We start from the raw sequence: 19,798 nt of genomic DNA, 5'->3' as shown, positions 1-19,798 counted from the left end.
AAGGTATTAAGTACTGTATATATTTATGTCCTAAAATCATTCACTACTGTAACACTACAGCTGCAGAGTACTTTACATGTTCCTGTTTGGCTGTATAAATGAAACCGTACCAAATATTATACCTTTCTCAGTACTATACTTAAAGGTAACTCATTTTAAGTACAGTATTCACTTGTAAAACTTACAGATTCAAACTATATAATGAAATTGGATCTTTTGTACCGCCCAAATTGGTCATTATCAGCGGTGACTGCTACTTCCATTTTGTGCTACCCCCTGTTGAAGAAGAAACAGCCCTCAGCCCGAGTTCCGGTACCTGAGCAATGGATTTGGCAGGTGCCAGGACTGAGGCATGCCCAGTCGTGCACAACCCCCCCCCCACCCCCACCGGCTTCAACTGACCTACAAGACCTACAGACCTCTGCTTATTGCAACTTGGACTGGCAGTCTCAGAGCGAGGGAACACCTTCCAATGGCACCGTCTTCTGTGTCTCTGTTTGGCAGGTAGGACTTTTAACAGAAAGTCACTACCAGTCACAGTGAAGCCAGTGCAGTCTCAAGGACTGCTTCTGGCTTCTCGGACACTAAGCTGGGTGGGGGGATTATAGAACCAAGTACTGTACAGAGGTATATCCTGGGGCAAATTTAGGGGTTAGGACACAGCTGGGCACTACATAATTTGTCGCCCCTCTACCACCACCATGTCACTGCCCTCGTCTTGTCAGGTCCGGTCCCATGCCTAACAACTGCCAAAAAGTTAGAAACCTCCCCACCACCACAGTGTCCTAACCAATGAACCCACCAGAACCCCATCCCCACTAGATACAAAGTAAATAATAATAATAATATATCATAATGGGGAAAAAAGTATCATATGGTCACCGGTCTAGCAGGGCTCTCATGAAGGAGATCATGATGCGTCACCCCAAGGCATGTGCCTCATGCGCCTATTGGAAAATCCACCACTGGACACATCTGTAAAACATGTACCTAGCATTTATTTTGGCATCCGGAAATTCTGAAACATTTTTTAACCGTAAACAAATAAGCAAATTATGATAATGTATGCATAGTGCTAAAATGAACCTGTCCTTTTTGAAGTGCAGATGGTTGGTGTTTTGTTAGCATTCGGTTTTGCAAGAATTGACATAATGATTTCCATTACTGCTTCTATCTAAGGTAGAATCACAGATTATCAGTTTATAAAATGTAAGTATCACAAAAGAAAGTATTCCTTCCCAGCTAATTAGACATATAAAAATGACTTTCCGCTTACCGTGACAGTATTTAATCAATACAATAATGACTCCATAATAACGTCAAACAGCAAGATGTCAGAAATCGGTAGCACCATTTTAAATGATAATTTTCTACTTTATCTCTATTGGATTCAGAAAATACTTTGTGCAAAATAGGAAAAGTGTCGCTCGCCATGAAAGTAACATAATTGGAAATAGCAGGGGGCTTCATAAACACATATAGCATTATAAAGTGGAGTGGAATTGATTTTTGTGATTCAGTGCCTACTAACTTTACTATCAATAATAGAAATGATGGAATTTCTTAATGATAATTTCCCGTAGGATACTAATTTATGATTTAGTAGCCATTAATAACATTCTTTGCTATTATCTTGAAACAATTACGAACATATGCCTAATAACAATACAATCATTACGGGGCTTGCATTGTCATAAATATAAAGTCAGCATCTCTATGTAGGTAACCGAAAACATTCTAAGGCTTACAGATGTGCCCTCATATACCCCTTTCAGACAGAAAACTAAATTACTGGGAGAAGCAGTTCTACCCGGTAATTTTGTGAATAACACGGGTCCTTTTTCTGTGTGAAAGGGCACATCCGGGTCATAAATCCCGTGTGTCCGACCCTGGAATTGACCAGGGTCGAGGACATGGGAATTTATGACCCCTGTTGACCCTTTCACACAGAAGAAATACCTGTGTTAAACCCGGGAAATTTGTTCTTCTGTGTGAGGGTGCCGGACGCGGTCCCGACAGTCGGGACCCCGACAGTTATTTACCCGACGTCAGGATGCCGACTGCCAAAACTCCGACAGACGGTTGCCCGACGGCCACCGGCTATTCTCCCTCGTGCGAGTCCATGACCCCCATAGAGGGAGAATAAAATAGGTGGCGAGCGTAGCGATCGCAGCGAGCCCGCAATGGGCTTTGTTGGACTCACCATGCTGTCTGAGTCTGGGCAGTCGGGCTAATGACTGTCGGGATCCTGACTGTCGGTACCCTATACCACACCCCTGTGTGAAGGGGGTCAGTCTGCTCTCTCTGCAAAATGACCCGGCATTTGAAATGACTTGTTTTTTGCTGGGATTTTCAGACTTTTCTATTACATATACCTAGTGTATATATGCCATACTGTATGTGCAGACAGACGTTGCAACCGAGATTCTCAGAGGAAATAAAGCAAGTTGACCGAGGTCATAGTCAGCTGCCGCTGGGATTGAACCCATGACCTTCAGCAATTCTGTGTTGTTTTAAATCACTGCCGTGAGACTGATTCTGAGTTAGGAGATAAGCAAAAAAAAAAAACTCAAGTAATGTATCAGTATCTGTTAAACTGTTGCAAAGCTGATGATGAATTTTGCTAGCAACCAATGGGAGTAAGCCTATCATGGGTACTCACTAAATGATGTACCAGTTATGTCCCTCTGATCCGCGTTATCGGGAGACATATTGTCTAATGTGTACCCAACCCAAGGAGCAGAGGGTAAGGACCTAGAATTTTCTGGCAGATGAGTTTCAAATGAAAGGCAATATGGGCCGTCTTTTACATTTTTTAATGGCCTTATTTTCCTGCACGTGTTTACTGGACACCAGAACACAGGGAACTGCCTCTTTTTTCCTCCAGGCAATGGCATTGACAGTCTGAGACACAAGCCAATTTCATATAATACATGCCCTGAACCTTAAATGATCATTGAGCCACCTCTGTACATTTGCAGAATGTCATAAAACGTGGCCAGACTGCAGTCCCTATTGGAACAAATAATGACTGGGAACTATAGCAATATGTCTCTCAATGCAGATATCTCTACTATATCCTGTATTTGACTCTACAATAATTAACGTTTCTCTTTAATTTTAGAGTCTCCTGGTACTATGAGATACTGTAAGGTTAGAGGTCATATTTGTAAAATAGAAAATTAGGGGTAAATTTACTAAGATGGGAATTCTTTTGCAGATGGAATCAGATTATATCTATTATCTTCAAGAAGCTGCTAAATAAATAAGAAGTGGAATCTGATTGGTTGCTATGTACAACATCCCATCTTCAATATTAAACTAAATTTACCCTAAAGGCCCCATAAATTTGGCCAACATGTCCTGAGGACAAGTCGGAACCCAATTTCCCTCGAGCTCCCCGGGAGGGCTCACTTATGATTTGGCATTGATGTGCGATAAAACCCATGCGATTTATCACATGTAAAGGCTCCCGGGGAGCTGCAGCAGCGGCGTGGGGCAGGAGAATTCGACCTCTGCCATCCGCTGCCCACCACGCCACTTGGACCTCTGCTGTCCACTGCTTGCCCCGCCACCCTGACCTCTGCCACTTGCTGCCCGCTTCACCACTGGCACACACCTACAGAATTGGGACTGCGCATCGGATCAGATGAGACATCAGACACATGTGATTTGGTCTGATTTATCGGTGCGATCCATCGGAATCGGGACAAAGCGGACTAAATCGCAGTAATGTATGGGGGACTTCAGTGTTATTTAGAATATATACTCTGTAAAATAAAACTCCACAAATGTATACTTCTAGTTGTACTGTTAGTCACAATTTAACAGTGTTATTTCCCCTACTGCACACAGTAAATAAAATAAGCGAACTATGCCGCTGGTATACATGGGAGTATTATTATATCCATTATACTGCGGATATGCCTTTAGCCTGCCGCCAGCCAATTTCCTAATTTTGGGAGAGTTGACTGAAGTGGGATTATCCGTCAAAAGAGTTGTTCACCTTCCTCCAACCTTTCTTTAATAGCAATTTTCAGAATGTTGCACCCTGTCTCTTCAAACCTCTTTATTATGATCATATTTAATTTATAGCTAGCAAAGGGCTCTAAGAATGTGGATGTCCGTGTAAGCAAAATAGCAAGGACCCTGTGACCTTGACCTGCTGCCTTAATAATTGAAGCAATGTAATAACTGAATATAACTTTGGCTATAAACCAAACCTGAACTCTCTTTGCTACTTCCTAGTAAAGCTGTCATATCACTGGGATGGAAGAAAAAAGAGGAAACCTAACACCGTTTCCATACACTTTTTAAAATTAGATAATGTTCCACATACAATACGTAAATATATAAATGATTCTTTTGCCGATGGAACCCTATTGACAAGACCAGTGGTGGAAACAATAAAAAAAAAAAATTGTTTGAAAATAAAGATTATTAAAATAATCAGGGTTCTGCTAGGTTGAGTAATATAAAATAATGGAAATACTGTAGCACTTCTATAATTTGCTTAAAATTAGCACAAACAAGCTACGTGCAACTAACAATCCTAGGAACATTTGCTGTTGTACTGTACTATAAATCTAGCGCGCAGATAAGAGTAATGAAGCTTTCTGGTTTTCTGCGGATTACACACTAACAGTACCATGTTCTTAGAACCTGTATAGAAGAAATGCATTTTATAGGACCGCAGTGATTCAGAGTCTGTATTATTGTTTTCTTAACTCCCCCTTTCGGATGATTTATTAACATGTACACAATATAATACACAACTATGCCCTCCTGTGCCTTTCAGCCATGAAGTTATGCCATCAAAGCTTTTGCTCTGGGATAGCATAAATTACTGCTGTATGTGATGCAGTGTGTATCTAGAGAACAGCTGTGTGTCATATCTCAGCCGCAGTGACAATAAGCAGCAGCTGTCCCTGTTTTTTATAGACGATAGCAAGACAGAACGCTACTTTAAAAAGTGAACACTGCAGTTTATGTACCAAGTTATAATTCCATGGGTCAATAAAAATGTTGTCCACTGTATATCTTGCTCTACTTGTTTAATGATTGTGTAGTTTGTGCCACAATTTGCTTTAGCACGCAGGCAATCAAAGTAACTCATTTAATTCTAAACTACAACAGTCGGTGTCCAAAACTTTGTTAATCAAAAACATTTACTGTAGCTACAATATACAACCCGCACAGATTGAAATAAAGTCCTGCAGAATGTCAGTTTATACAATCATTAAATATATATATTATTTATTTGTAGATTTATGATTACATAAGTCCAACTTTGGTAATTTGGTCGGTGGGTGTGGCTGTAGCACAGGGGTATGACCCTGTAGTTGTGGGCCCAAGTGGTCCTAAATACAATATTATATTTCTGCATGCAGGGATAGCATTTGATTGCACTTTGTATGGCATTCGCGATGGTTAGGAAGTGTGTCCTGAAGCAGAGGCAGACTGTACTAACGGGGGGAAACATGGACTCCCACAGGAAAAAAATCAATAGCCCCCACAGGGGAAAAAAATTCAAAGCCAAATCATCACAGATGCTGTACTACTAATTAAAATATAAATACCACAAGTCTTAGTAGATATGAAATATCAAGGCCTGGCACTGTATAATTCTATTTTAAAAATGTTTTTAATACAATGCTTGCTTATACTTACAATAGTCAACAGCGCTATCAAAGCAGCACATAAAGACAAGACAATCACCGTCATGTCATAATACATTCTACAACACACAGCAGTAGTACTTCCTATACACGTGAGGCCACACAGTTGTACTCCTTATACACATGAGGCCACAGAGTAGTAGTTTGCCTTATACAGTACTTCCTACTGTACAGTAAAACTCCTTACACAATTACACCTCACAGTAGTGCTCCTTATGTATGTTACGACACCCACACAGTAGAGGGCCTTCTATATGTTATACATCCGATTATGTGGTCTCAGTGTTTTGCCTCATTTTCAGACCTGAGTCTTGCAGGGAGACCCAAACCAGGACTGGAAACCCCTAAGTATGGGTGGGTTTGGGAAAATTTCTATGGACTCATCTGTCAGAAGCAGCACTGCTTACACGTATAACACCCCCATGAGCAGCGCCGCTTACATGCATAACACCTTCAGGAGCACCGCCACTTACATGTCCCCAGTAGTAGCACTGCTTACACCCTTAATGCCCCCAGTAGCAGAGCTGCTTATATGCATTGTACCCTCAGGAGCAGCCCTGCCTACATGCCTAATGCTCCCTGTAGCTCGGTCACTTTTATACATATCGGCTGCATGGTCGCTTCTATACATATCAGCTGCACACATTAATTCATTCACTGATTGTCTGTTGCTGTAAGCCTATCTGCAAGCCTTGCTGCCTGTCCTACCCTGTGACAGGCGAAGCAACAGATCCCACTGATAACATCAGATGGGTGCAGAGCAGGGAGAGAGCCTCTCCAGCCTGGTGCCTCCCTGCATTGCATCCTTCACTGAGCAGGTAGCGCTGTGCCTATACAGGCAGTAACCATACAGATTCACAAACCCACATATTATCTAAGTATGTCTTATGGTGCCTACACAATGCGATTGCACGGCATAACGGCCAGTGTTCTGACTGGAAAACACTGACAGATCGCTCAGCTCCCATCGCTGACACATCGCTGTGCAGCGATGTGTGCTGAGGGATCCTGGGCAATCTACATTGGTCAGATCGCTCAGCAACATCTTCCTGTGTGTAGACCCCTTAAGGTGAGTTGCTTTTGTAACTAAAATAACTGGTGATTCCCATATTTGTACTTGCAAACAAAATGATAATGCACCTATCTAATAAGCCTTATGAAATTATATCAGCTTCTAAACAGAAATCGCTTATTGAATATAACTTGTCTAATTTTCTAGTAAATTTTTTTCACACTTGCACATAAATGTGACAATTCTAATGTTCTGCAATAACCATTAATTGATTAATTGTGGATTAATCTTTACACCATTCTGTTGTTGTGAGTTTCCAGGTTATTACCTAGTTATTTAACACCAATGTCTGGTGATACAAAAAGTGATACAATGACTCATTTGAATACCCTGAACCATATTTCATCCTTTTAAGTGACAACTTCCATTATCTTGATTTGTGAAATATAAGATTATATTGTTGCATAGAGGACAAAAGCAGAATCAAAAAAGTTTTCAGTTTTACTGGTTACAATTTAGAACACTTTTTTTACCTAACAATGGCAATCAGCTGGTCTTGTACTTTTGTTATGAGGATGGTGCCATTTTCACGTGCGGTTATCTTCGGGAAGTGGCATCTGATAATAGAGGAACGGCTGACTTCCCCAGGATCAGAAAAAAACAGAATAGAACTGCGCCATAAAGGGGGAAATAGTACATGCAATTTATTTATGTACCAATAAAAAACACATATAAAACATACACACAATATTAGAACACAATATTAAGAAAAAATAAATATAAATTGGTATTACATAAAAGGGGGTTAGGTAAAAATTATTGCACAACCGGTCGTGTCAGATTAGTAGGTTTAAAACCAAATATATTTTGCTTCCCTTTAGCTTGTCGCGGTCACATTAATATGTTAGTAGTAATTAGAATGCTGGTTACGTAACAGTCTTTTTAGGATTAGTGAGTATAACTGTCCAGGTTTTAGTGTCTGGCCAGACAATATTGCATTTGGGGTACCTTACAGCTGCCACCTGTAATTCCTCCGGGCTCCCAGTGGATGGTGCTGAATCACCTGTCTTGGTCCAACTATATCTGGAGTCACCTTTGGGCTGGTGGTCTGATGGTGAGCCTGTGTGGTATACCCTGTGGTGCAGAAAGAATAGTAAATAATCCAACGCGTTTCCCCGCCTCCGATAACGGTCTCAGCGGCTTTATCAAGGAAAGAAAGGAAGAGTAGCAAGTGGGTCCACTTAATTGATTCATAATTAATACAATAAAAGTGTCAAATTCCATCGATGTGTGAAAACGCAAGCAGTTTGTGACTAAGGGGGTGATTCTGATTGACTCGCTAAGCAGCAAAAATTCGCTGCTTAGCAAGCCTTCTAAAGCTGCCCGCCGGACATGCAAATGCATGCTCCCTGCCGCGCTCTGAACACCCCTACCGCATTGCGAATTATTGTTTTGCATATACATTCATTTGCAGGGCAGCATACAGGACCAAAATCATTCGATGGTCGCCGATCCACAAATGATTTTTACCCTGTTCGCAATCTAAGTAAGTCTTGACCGACCTAGACTTGCATCGTCAGGGTCAGAGAATGGGGATGGCGGCTGACATCCTGTGTCCTCAGCCGCCTGCCCCCATAAGGCAGGTGCCCATCTGAATTCACATGGGGACGCCCATCGGTTTCGGGTACGGTTTGTGGGTACGTCCAAGAAATGCCCCGTGTCCGCCTCCATCCCGCACCCCTGCGCAAACACCATGGCGACTATGCAAGTCGCCAAAGGCGCCCGCACAGAATCACTGCACATACGTGAATATGCACATGTCCACTGCATTAACATTGTTCCCCAGTGCGAACACGCTGGGGATGAACAGATTAGAATTAAGCCCTTAGTGTAGGTGGTAGATAACCGCTAGCATGTGTCTGTAGGCTGTACAGATGAGCAGCTGTCATATGCTGGTCCTGTGCAGTCTGCCCCATATTTGTATTAATAGCAGTGCTTACCATAATTATACTGCACCTTGTGTAGAGCAACAACTCATTCTACACAAGAAACTGGATACATGCTGCTTGTATTCTGAAAAGTGCTCTTTTATTGGTATTAAAAGCACACAATGCTGAGGCAGGGTAGCACCACATGTCATTTATGGCATTAACATTTCCATTTAAGCCAAGGTAATGTTTATTTTCCTGCCCAGTTTGTACATTTATGAAGCTGGCTTTGTGTGCCAGATACTGCAGAAGTGATATTATAGTAGGTTTTAATCACATTAAATGGATTTTTGCGATGTGTTTCCACCCTGCAAATGATTGGGTTTCTGGGGAATGTAAGGATTGTTGTATTTGTATGACTATGAAGATTTAATCCAGATATATAGCACATACATTTACTAAATCTTCGAAAAATGAAAAGAGGTGATGTTGCCAATAGCAAAGTCTGCACTTTTCTTTTTTACAATCTTTAGTAAATGTATCCGTTTGTGGTCTCACGGTGCTGATTATTCCTTTTTTCTAGGAAGATTTAAAAAAAAAAATACTTTGTCAAAAGTGAAGTACAACTATCATTACATCATATGATTCCTGCTATAACCCAATGATGTTCTGTGAAGAATAAAATATTGGGAACACTATTAGTCCACGTTAAATGCAATGGTATAATGAATTTATTAGAGCCTAACCATCTTTAATTTAAATAGAAGTTGTACTGGTCATTTTCCCTAATAAATACTAAGGGCGGTTTCACACGCTTCTAAAACCCGGGCAGCCAGGCCGTGACCATCCCATATGAATGGACACAATCCTGTCCATTATTAACTACTGTGTACAGCACGGCTTCTTGGCCATGTGGGGTTTCGCCGCCCGGCGTCAGTCTATCTATGTAGAATGGGATTGTGATCCTTAAAGTAGCATCATTTTTACACTTTTGCAAGTAATAAGAGATCCTTTCAAGTGTGGTGTTTCGCCACCCAGTGTCAGCTGGATCATGTGAAACTGACAAACTGCCCTAAAGGCGGTTTCACACGCTCCGGCTGACTCTGGGCGGTGAAACCCCGCATGGTCAAGAAGCTGTGACATCCGGCTGCAACCCAGCGGCCGGACCGTGACCATCCAGTGTGAATGGACACAATCCTGTCCATTGTTAACTTCTGTGCATGGCACGGCTTCTTGGCCGTGTGGGGTTTCGCCGCCCGGCATCAGCCTATCCATGTAGAATGGGATTGTGATCCTTAAAGTAGCATCATTTTTACACGTTTGCAAGTAATAAGAGATCCTTTCAATACTTATTGACCATTACAAAATGTCCGAATAGGTCATCTGGTAAGAGCCTATCCTTGCGACGACAGAACCACATTGATAGCCTATTGCAGTGGTGAAAAAAGGAACTAGTAGTTTCTGACCCAACGCCTTTATTGCACATGCGTGATCACAGGCAGGGTATATACACAATACAGCACCCCGGCACAATATTTATTTGAGTATAAAAGCTCTCTCCGATATCTACTGCTTTCAACTTAATATTCTCTTATTTGTGCGTGGTACATATTAGACAGTTATTTTAATGGTTCTGCTGATTCGGTATGACAAATGCTCAATCCTCCCCTACGTCATGGGCAAAATCCTCTGTTGGTGCTGCATGCTGCTCAATCGGAGGACATCTCTACCGAAGGCCATTCTGCCAAATGCTGCATATCACTCACCGTTGCTTCGTCAACAGTGAATAAAGAGCAAATAGTCTATTTTGGTGTGCATGAAAATATTAGCTGTTTATTAATTAATAGTTACATAATATATAATGGCAGCATATTTTGTGCGGTTATATATACACTTCATATAATTCATAGCAGCTTGCGGCAGGTAAAAATAGTGTTAACATTACATTTTAGTATTCTGTAGTTTTTTTTTACTTTTTATTTTGCAATGACAATTCATACAAACAATACAAGTAAGTGAAACAAACTGCTTAACAGCAAGACAATAGTAAAGACTCAAAGGAAAGACAAGAACATTGTCAGTGTGCAGTTAAAAAAAACTGGCATTAATAGTGAGGAAGAAGGGAGGTTCAGGCGGGGGAGGAAGCGGTTTATAAATCTGAAATGTTCAAAATGACAAATAGTATATACCAACATAGCAGAGCCAGCTACCGGAGCTGAAATGAATAACTTATTTAAAGGGTCATCCTAGACAGGGTCTGACTGTAGGGAAGTGTTGGGAAACCACTGGTGGGCCTTCCTCTTCTCCAGGAAAAAAGGTTCTAGACTGTGCACTTAAATTATACATATGTTACCTCATACTATACTTACCTACTTTGATTTCACATCTCCAAGAGAAGCCATGAGAGGCAACCTGCAATGAACTTTAGGGGCAGGGCCAGACCGTCCGTGTCATCAATCCCCTCCCCCACCTGGAGAGAGGAGGAGCTAAGATTATGCAAATTGTGCAATTTTTTCCATAGATAAGATAAACCAAATATTATTCTTAAAATGCTGCATAGGAAGTGACATGGTCTTTTGTTCATTTGATAAACTAATGTGGCTGGAAAGCATTTTAATTCTAAAGACCGAAAGATTTTAAATAGTATGGGTTATATCTTCAAATGTGTAGATGTTTCCCATAGCAACCAATCAGATTATTCTTATCATTTACAGTATCTAGAATGTTCTAGAAAATAGTAGGCTGAATCGGATTGGTTGCAACAAGTCTACTTCTTTAAACCTGTACTTTAAGAAATACAAACCTATGTGTATATGGTATAAATATGTTGGTATTGTGTTATGTGTGTTTTAATGACTGTATCGGAGAAATGTCATTAACATGGTATCAATATTACTATTTTTACATATACATTTGCTGATTGATGAATGAATCAGTGCTATGCATTTATGCCTAAGTGTCTAAACCACATGGAAATACCAGTAATGCTACAGAATGGTCTTTATCTTACACCTGCTTGGCTTCACTGTGCTGAAGTTAGAGACATTCTTAATGTCTTTTGCCTAGTAATACAAACTATATGGAAGGGTCCTGTATTTTAATTGGCTACAGTACCTCTCCGCTCACAGCTTGTTGCTGGTCGCAGCTGCTTGATGTGTATTGTAGACTTAGCAACAGACATGAGCAGTGAAGTGGGGTGACAAACATTCTGCTCCAAATAGTGCAGCCATGGCTTGCCAGGTAGTCAAGTTCTCCAAACAAATCCTTAGAGGCGCGTTTCGCCATGCAGAGAACAACTTTTTCAACTAAGGATTGGTTTGGAGATCCTGACTACCTGGACAGCACATAAGCTCACTCCAGAGGAAAGTGATATCTGTTCGCTGAGTAAGTTCATCCCCTCCATATATGTGAAGGCAGTGGGAGTGGGGGCACTATACATTGAATGGATATGTTGACAAAATTGGTGTTCCATAGCCCTTCCTTCTGCTTACTAAATGAATATGTTGTGACTGTGGAAGCTATGGTAACGTGACTCTTATCAAGCTCAAAATAATTGATAGCACCCAGAGGAAGGTAAAGAAAACAAACCGCTAGATATGTCTTTCCATTAGCATAAGAAAAAAAAGTTTTATTTGCTTTTTAGTATTTCTCCAATATGTACCTACCTCCATGATAAGCATAAAATAAAAATGTGAGAGTGAAAAATTGTATTTAGACTGCTAAAACCTACCAGTTCTTACATGCACTCATAAGTGTATCTCTGTGCAAACATACTGGCTCCATTGACAAGTGATTGAATCTTGGAATATGATTTTATTTACTAGATATAAATATTAATGTGACGCATTTCTTGGTTATAGTTACAACAGTGAAGGTCGTCTTACCAATGTAACGTTCCCAACGGGTGTGGTGACAAATCTCCATGGTGAAATGGACAAAGCCATCACAGTAGATATAGAGTCATCTAGCAGAGAGGAAGATGTCAGCATTACATCAAATCTATCTTCAATTGATTCCTTCTACACAATGGTTCAAGGTAGGTACATGCCGCAGGAAGAGACATTTCAGGCATACCTTCCATCTGAATTGTGCCAATTTACCAGTCTAATGGGGATCGTAAGTGGTGAAAGATGACCAGTACTTCTTCTTAGAAACCTAGATTCTACTCAGAGTTTTTGATTTTACTTGTGTATTCTGTATAAACTGGCCCAAAAAAGTGACAGTGAAGGCTGCACCTAGTAATTGTGTAATCTTCTATTAAATTTGCTATTTAGGTTCTCACTTAGCAGACCCTTTTTCCATAGAGTGCGATTGTGTGGCCCATGGCACTTTGATCCCTCACAGGACTTATTGGGGGTAATAAAAGTTTATCACAAGATGATGCAGTCCTCAAAACTCCATATACAGTATGTATGAGACAGATACATGATAACACAACTTCATATACAGCAGAGTAGAATATATGGAAATGTACACAGCGCAACAGCCATAATCAGAGATGATTTCAGAAAATGCATGTAATAAGGAGACCAGGCAAATGGTCAGGTCAGACGGCAAAGAAACAGCTGCCAGGTGGTAAACATCTGTAGCAAGGATCAGGATCAATAGTGACAACAGACAGTAAAGGATCTGGGTAGGGACATTGCCAGAAAATGTAATAAAAGGTAATAAAGCTAAGAATGTGCGCAGATGAATAGCAGGAAGAATAGTCAAAGAGCAATAAACAGGGGAGGCTCTAGAGGAGGGGCTGCACCACAGTTCAAAATTCAAATAGGGGAGTCACACCCACTTCCACCAACTGCTGTTCCAAACTGACTCCCAGGCAGTTGGTAGTTTTCACCTACAGTAAGTAAATTTGGTACTCTTTACCTATCACGGCGCCCGTTGCGGGCATCGCGGGTACATTTATGTCTGGCCGCGACGCGACCGACGCGATGCCCGCGATTTCCCATTGAAACCCATGTTAAACATGGAAATCGCGTCGGTCGCGTCGCGGCCGGCCATAAATGTACCCGCGATGCCCGCGACGCGATGCACCCGATTTCCCATAGCAATCAATGTTAAATGGCCCGACCGACGCGATTTTACTGTTAAATGCCTCAATGGACCCGATGTGGCCATAGGAAACAATGTTAAATGGGCCACAGAGGCCAAATAGGCAACCTTGACTGGGAAATGGCCCCCCCAATTGTTACCGCCACCCCACGATCAACGTGAACCCGAAGTGTGGCGAGCGCAGCGAGCCCGCGAGGGGCGGCGGTACGCGTCCTCCGACCTTTTCATACCCCCACTATCCACGTCGGCGTGGAGTTGAGAATAGAATAGTGTGGCGAGCGCAGCGAGGCGAGCGGACGCGGATACCTTCACAGCTATACGCGTCCCCTCGCGGGCTTCACAGGTGTCCATGGCGACGCGGACACCTGTGAAGCCCGCGAAGGGACGCGTTTACCTGTGAAGGTATCCGCGTCCCCTCGCGGGGCTCGGTGGCTCGCTGCGCTCGCCACACTATTCTATTCTCAACTCCACGCCGACGTGGATAGTGGGGGTATGAAAAGGTCGGAGGACGCGTACCGCCGCCCCTCGCGGGCTCGCTGCGCTCGCCACGCTTCGGGTTCACGTTGATCGTGGGGTGGCGTAAACAATTGGGGGGGCCATTTCAGAGTTCAGGGTAAGTATTTGGGCTCTAAGGCCCATTTAACATTGTTTCCTATGGTAAAATCGGGTCCATTCAGCCATTTAACATGAAAATCGTGTCCATCGGGCCTTTTAACATTGATTCCTATGGCAAATCGTGGGCATCGCGTCGCGGCCATCGTGTGCACATTTATGGCCGGCCGCGACGCGACCGACGCGATGTCCATGTTTAACATGGTTTTCAATGGGAAATCGTGGACATCGCGTCGGTCGCGTCGCGTCCGGGCATCTTTAGCCCGCATACGACGCGACCGACGCGATTTTTTACCTCACGATGCCCACGATCAAGATCGTGGGCGCCGTGCTAGGTAAAGAGTACCGTAAATTTAAACTGTGCTGCAGCCTTACACCTGGAGCCGCCACTGGTAATAACATACCGGTCTGAAAGCTATATCTCAGGCCACTGATCATTAATAATAGCTCCTCAATCATTCTTCAAAAAATAATGAATAAGGGAATATGTACTAAGCCTTGGAGATTGATAAAGTACCAGCAAATCAGCTCCTAACTGCCATGTTACAGGCTGGGATTGAAAAATGACAATTACACTAGGAGCTGGTCGGCTGGAACTTTAACTCCCACCACTTTATCTCTCTCCTGAATAATAATAATAGTATGCAGATTGTTTTTTTGTCCCTGTTACTGTCTTCCTTAAAGATGCTGCTAATTAATGGTTGTTTTTTGTGTTGGTCCCCAGATCAGTTGAGAAACAGCTACCAAGTTGGGTATGATGGTTCTGTCAGAATTATCTATGGCAACGGAATGGATTTTCACTTCCAGACAGAGCCGCATATTCTGGCTGGACCCGCTAACCCAACTATGACAAAAAGAAATATGACACTTCCAGGAGAGAACGGGCACAACCTGGTAGAATGGAGGTTCCGCAAAGAGCAAGTTCAGGGAAAAGTCAATGTGTTTGGCCGAAAGCTAAGAGTAAGTACATTACCCAGCTAAGCACAAGTGTATTGGGTACACCGATGGTTATCTGCTATAGTAATAGTGTTCATTCTAGCACCGGCAATCTTTGAAAACCATGCAGTTCCTCTTCCCTGCCTGGGGTGTCGCTGTCTGCTGTAGTGCTTCTACCACGGTATGGGCTGTATATCGGCACTGATATGCAAACCAGACCCGTGCTAGAAACACCACAGCAGACAGCGACACCCCAGGCAGGGAAGAGGAACTGCATGGGTTTTCAAAGTTGACGGGTGCTAGAATGAACACTAAGTAATGTATCTTTTGGGCTGACTGTTAAGATTACCAATGGATCCTACTGTAGAAACAAACACAAAGTTACTCCCATTACCGTGAAGAAAAACATGGGAATAATAATTTAATTGTCCTTTGATACTCACCTAAGCAAGAATCCAGCAGGTACTGATAACTGAGGTCACAATGGGGCAGATGTATCAAGCCTGGTGAAGAGATAAAGAAGAAGGTAATAACGCACCAGCCAATCAGTTTTGTTTGAAAAATGACAGTTATGAGTTGATTGGCTGGTACCTTATTACCTTCCACTTTGGGACAGATGCAATAAGCTTCAAAAAGTGATAACATGGAGAGTGATAAACAACCAACCAATCAGCTCCTAACTTACATGTCACAGACTGTGTTTGAAAAATATCAGGCAGGAGCTGATTGGTTGGTTTTTTTATAACTCTCCATTTTATCACTTTTTGAAGCTTAGTGCATCTGGCTGTTTATCTCTTTACCAGGCTTAAAACATCTGCCCCAATATGTCTTGGGTGAATTCCGTAATGTGTCTCACATGCAGCTCATTGGAAGCACCACTACAGGCATGGGCAGGAGTCAGTGTCTCTGTGCGTCCAGAGTGAACCCGATATAAGCCTGTTTGAATTATTTTATTTTAATGTGAACAATACATTATTTGCTAACATTTAGTTTGATAGCAATTCATGCTATACTGTAGCGGATGGATTTTTTTATTATATACTTTTTAGTACTGTATATACTTTTCTGTAACTCCTGCTCTCCCAGCCAGCTCACACTTCCCCACTCCATCCAGCCAGTTGTCTGAAGTCTTAAAGTAATAGCAAAGTGAAAGGCACTAATTATTTTGTGTGCCGTTTTTAACTTTGCATTATAAATAGACCCCTTATAGTTCTCAGAGGCATATTAAAGTATGCAAGTACCATGTCACCCGAAAACGGTGTGTTCTGGGGGTAAATGAGAGACCACTTTAAGAAGAGACCACAACATTCTTTCAATTTCCAACAGCAGCCCCATAGTTTTCTAAGAGGGATGCTGGACTGTTGTATTTTCCAATTACAGAATATCCCGATGTTGAATTTCTGGTCAAGCTAACCAAGTTGCACTGCAAGGGTTGCAAATGCAGACATTATTGTTGTGGTTACCGTTGAGTGCTGCACATACTAATAAAACCCTTGCACATTATACACCACCCTGCAGAGCACAGACTGTGCTTTTCCAGATGCACATCTTACACCCAGTAGCAGATTTGGACGTACTCTTAAGGGGCCCACACACCAGCAGGGGTGATCACTTGACCTGCTGCTACGGGTGTTCCGCCTACCAGATGTGCGTGCAGTCGGGATTCCGACGTCTGAGTAATGACTGTCGGAATCCCAACTGTCGGAGTATTATACCACACCCAACCAAACTGGGAGCTTGTCGATGGTTGCAGTTGCAGATTATTACATTTTCTCTGAAGATGCTGATTAATGGTGCCTATACACTAGCGGTTTATATTGGGGAACCCCTCATTCGAACCCCGGTCGCGCCAGTGGGTGGGGGACATGAAACATGTGTAAGTTCCGGATCAGGACTTTTTCACATGCTTAATATTTCTGATGGGTGTGGTATAATACTCCGACAGGCGGGATTCCGACAGTCATTACTCAGACGTCGGAATCCCGACTGCACAGCGGGTGGAGCGCAATGAAGCCCCTTGCGGGCTTGCTGCGCTCACCATGCTGTGGGCACGGTGGCGAGCTGCTAGCCACCTATTTTATTCTCCCTCTATGGGGGTCGTGGACCCCCACGAGGGAGCAGTCGGGATTGCGACGTCGGAGTAATGACTGTCGGAATCCCGACTGTCGGGGAGCCGTCCGGCACCCATTTGGTTTTGGCTTTTTGCATGATTGCCACATTAGAACATCGGGAAGACTTGCCGGAATCTTACCAATGTGTAATGATTTAAATTGAACACTCTTTTCAAATAAATCAATAAAAAAAAATTACATTTAGGGGATTAATTGTCCATATGAGCTGAATAATGATTATTTCATTTTGTACCTATTGAACAGCCATTTTTCTAAATATACCCAATTCTAGCATTTACAGGGGGAATTCCAATCATAGGTACATATAGGTATGGCTGTGAAGGTGAAGCCACTTTGCAAACAAAATTGAAGCTGAATTTCAATTTATAGATTTCCTACTGTACCCAAACAGTAATGTGAGAGCCAGACATTGCGGGGATGTGCAGTGGCTTCCTTCTATGAACTAAATTCTCATCATCATTGCTGAAAATAAAATCAGGGGTGAAATTTAATAGAGATTCAGAGAGAGATTTAGTGAAAAATCTCCAGTTTTTTTAAAGCGGCAATCATTTACACTGTCAAATCAAACTGGTTTTGCAGTGTAAATGATTGCCGCTTTAAAAAAAAATCCTGGAGATTTCTTACCAAATCTCTCTCTTTCTGAATCTCTCATCCTATAAAATTTCACCCAAGATGTCCACAGCCAGCTGGATAATGAGCATTCTACATGTAACTGGTCATACGCAGTGATATACCTATGTTTAAGAGACACGCGCTTTGGAAACTTTTCAATTAATACAAGCTAACAGATGACTTTTTTTTAACAGATGACTAAATTCCAAAGACCTCAATTTAGATAGAGGTTGAATAAATGCCAGGCTGTCTCTGTGCTTAATGAAACCTTTTAAAACAGCAGTTAGTCTAATGCTTTACACTTATACCAAGTAGTTGCTAAATTAATTTACTGGCAAAGAAAATCAATCATTGTAAATGGTGTCTAAACAAACAGGCTGATAGTTTGTGAAGTAATAACTGCCCGATGCGTCAGTTGTTTGATTTATTGAATCTTCTTGTTTGCTTTATAAAGGTAAATGGCAGAAACCTACTTTCAGTTGACTATGATCGAACCATGAAGACAGAAAAGATCTATGATGACCATCGAAAATTCACCCTGAAGATTACCTATGATAGCGCTGGACACCCCACTCTATGGCTTCCCGGTACAAACTTCATGGCAGTCAATGTCACCTACTCCTCAACTGGCCAGATTGCCAGCATTCAGCGTGGCACCACCAGTGAGAAAGTGGATTATGATGGACAGGGCAGGATTGTATCAAGGTTATTTGCAGATGGCAAGACATGGAGCTACACTTACCTAGAAAAGGTGAGTCTAAGATCTATATGGCTTGTCTTGCTTTTTAGTGTAACCTACTGTATAGTTGTCAGCTACCTAATGCTTCATTGGTGCAGCAAGTCCTTAATACTGTAAGCTGGTTGTCAGAAAGTCCGTTGAGTACGCAGAATGGCTGTATACAATGTGTGTAGGCAAACGGTAAAGTCCGAAAAAACTGTCACAAGTCATTTCTCTAATCAATGTTTCCTTACCGATCCCGTCTTGTAGTAATTTGCAGCTCTGCAAATAATCACAGCAACATTCTATCCTCTTAAGTAGATGCTTGGGTGATTTTATTTGCTTATTGTTGGTTCTCTGTACAGTTAAATAAAATAAAGACTTACCTAATGTATGTGTGAGTGTGAATATCAGTATTATTAAACTTTTAGTTCATGTATACTTTATGCAACGATTGTTGAACACCCAGAGCAATTTTACATTCTTCGTGTTTTATATATCAAAATTATACAGGCTTGTTCTTGGAGGACTTTTTTTGTGTAGCACAGCAGAGAAAAATATGCCTGGCTAAGTGGAAAAAATGAAATTAAAGTATCCCCATTTGCCATGCTAATAGTATTTGACTTTAAGTAGACTTTTGCAAAGCCATTTAGGGAATATAGAGTAAACAACAAACCAGCTTTTTTCATGCAGAAAGCAATATACAGCAATGCTCTAGCTGTACAGCTTGTTTTTTTTTTGGTAACCAGCTTTCCCATTCTATCTACAACCATTATGAAACAATGGTCTATGTCCTTGTGATTCCATAACTCTGCAATCTGTCACAATTTAACATAATTCCCCACGCTGTGCAAAAGCCTCACAATTAAAATAACGAAATGCGCCAAAAACACCCGTTGGTAGACGTGAACTAGCTGATCTGCTCCAAATGGCACGACAATGCAGCAGCACATGTCAGTGTGTCTCCGCACTGTACTTGAGCTGATGACTGTAACAACAGAGGGAGGATCGTTCTGAGTCTGTCTCGTGTCCGCTTGATACGCAGTTTAGGGTTTAAAAACAGCTGCAACCTGCTTCTGGTGAAGTGATGCCGTCATTGTGCTTGGCATGCGGTC

At 42.0% G+C, this 19,798-nt stretch overlaps 1 protein-coding gene across 18 annotated transcripts in view; it reads left to right on the top strand.

Annotated features, from left to right (window-relative positions):
- Positions 1-19,798, top strand: part of TENM3 (teneurin transmembrane protein 3) — a 2,716,013-nt gene that overhangs the window by 2,681,864 nt on the left and 14,351 nt on the right. For all 18 annotated transcript variants that reach the window (XM_083170719.1, XM_083170736.1, XM_083170731.1 and 15 more), the window contains 3 exons: positions 12,479-12,654; positions 15,010-15,245; positions 18,420-18,716. In XM_083170719.1, the coding sequence (XP_083026845.1) occupies positions 12,479-12,654; positions 15,010-15,245; positions 18,420-18,716 (709 nt within the window). The remainder of the gene's footprint in view (positions 1-12,478; positions 12,655-15,009; positions 15,246-18,419; positions 18,717-19,798) is intronic.

This window comes from Crinia signifera, chromosome 1 (assembly GCF_055691185.1).
Source record: "Crinia signifera chromosome 1, ASM5569118v1, whole genome shotgun sequence".
NCBI lineage: Eukaryota > Metazoa > Chordata > Amphibia > Anura > Myobatrachidae > Crinia > Crinia signifera.
Note: the sequence above shows the minus strand (reverse complement) of the source record. Positions and strands in the feature narration are given on the sequence as shown.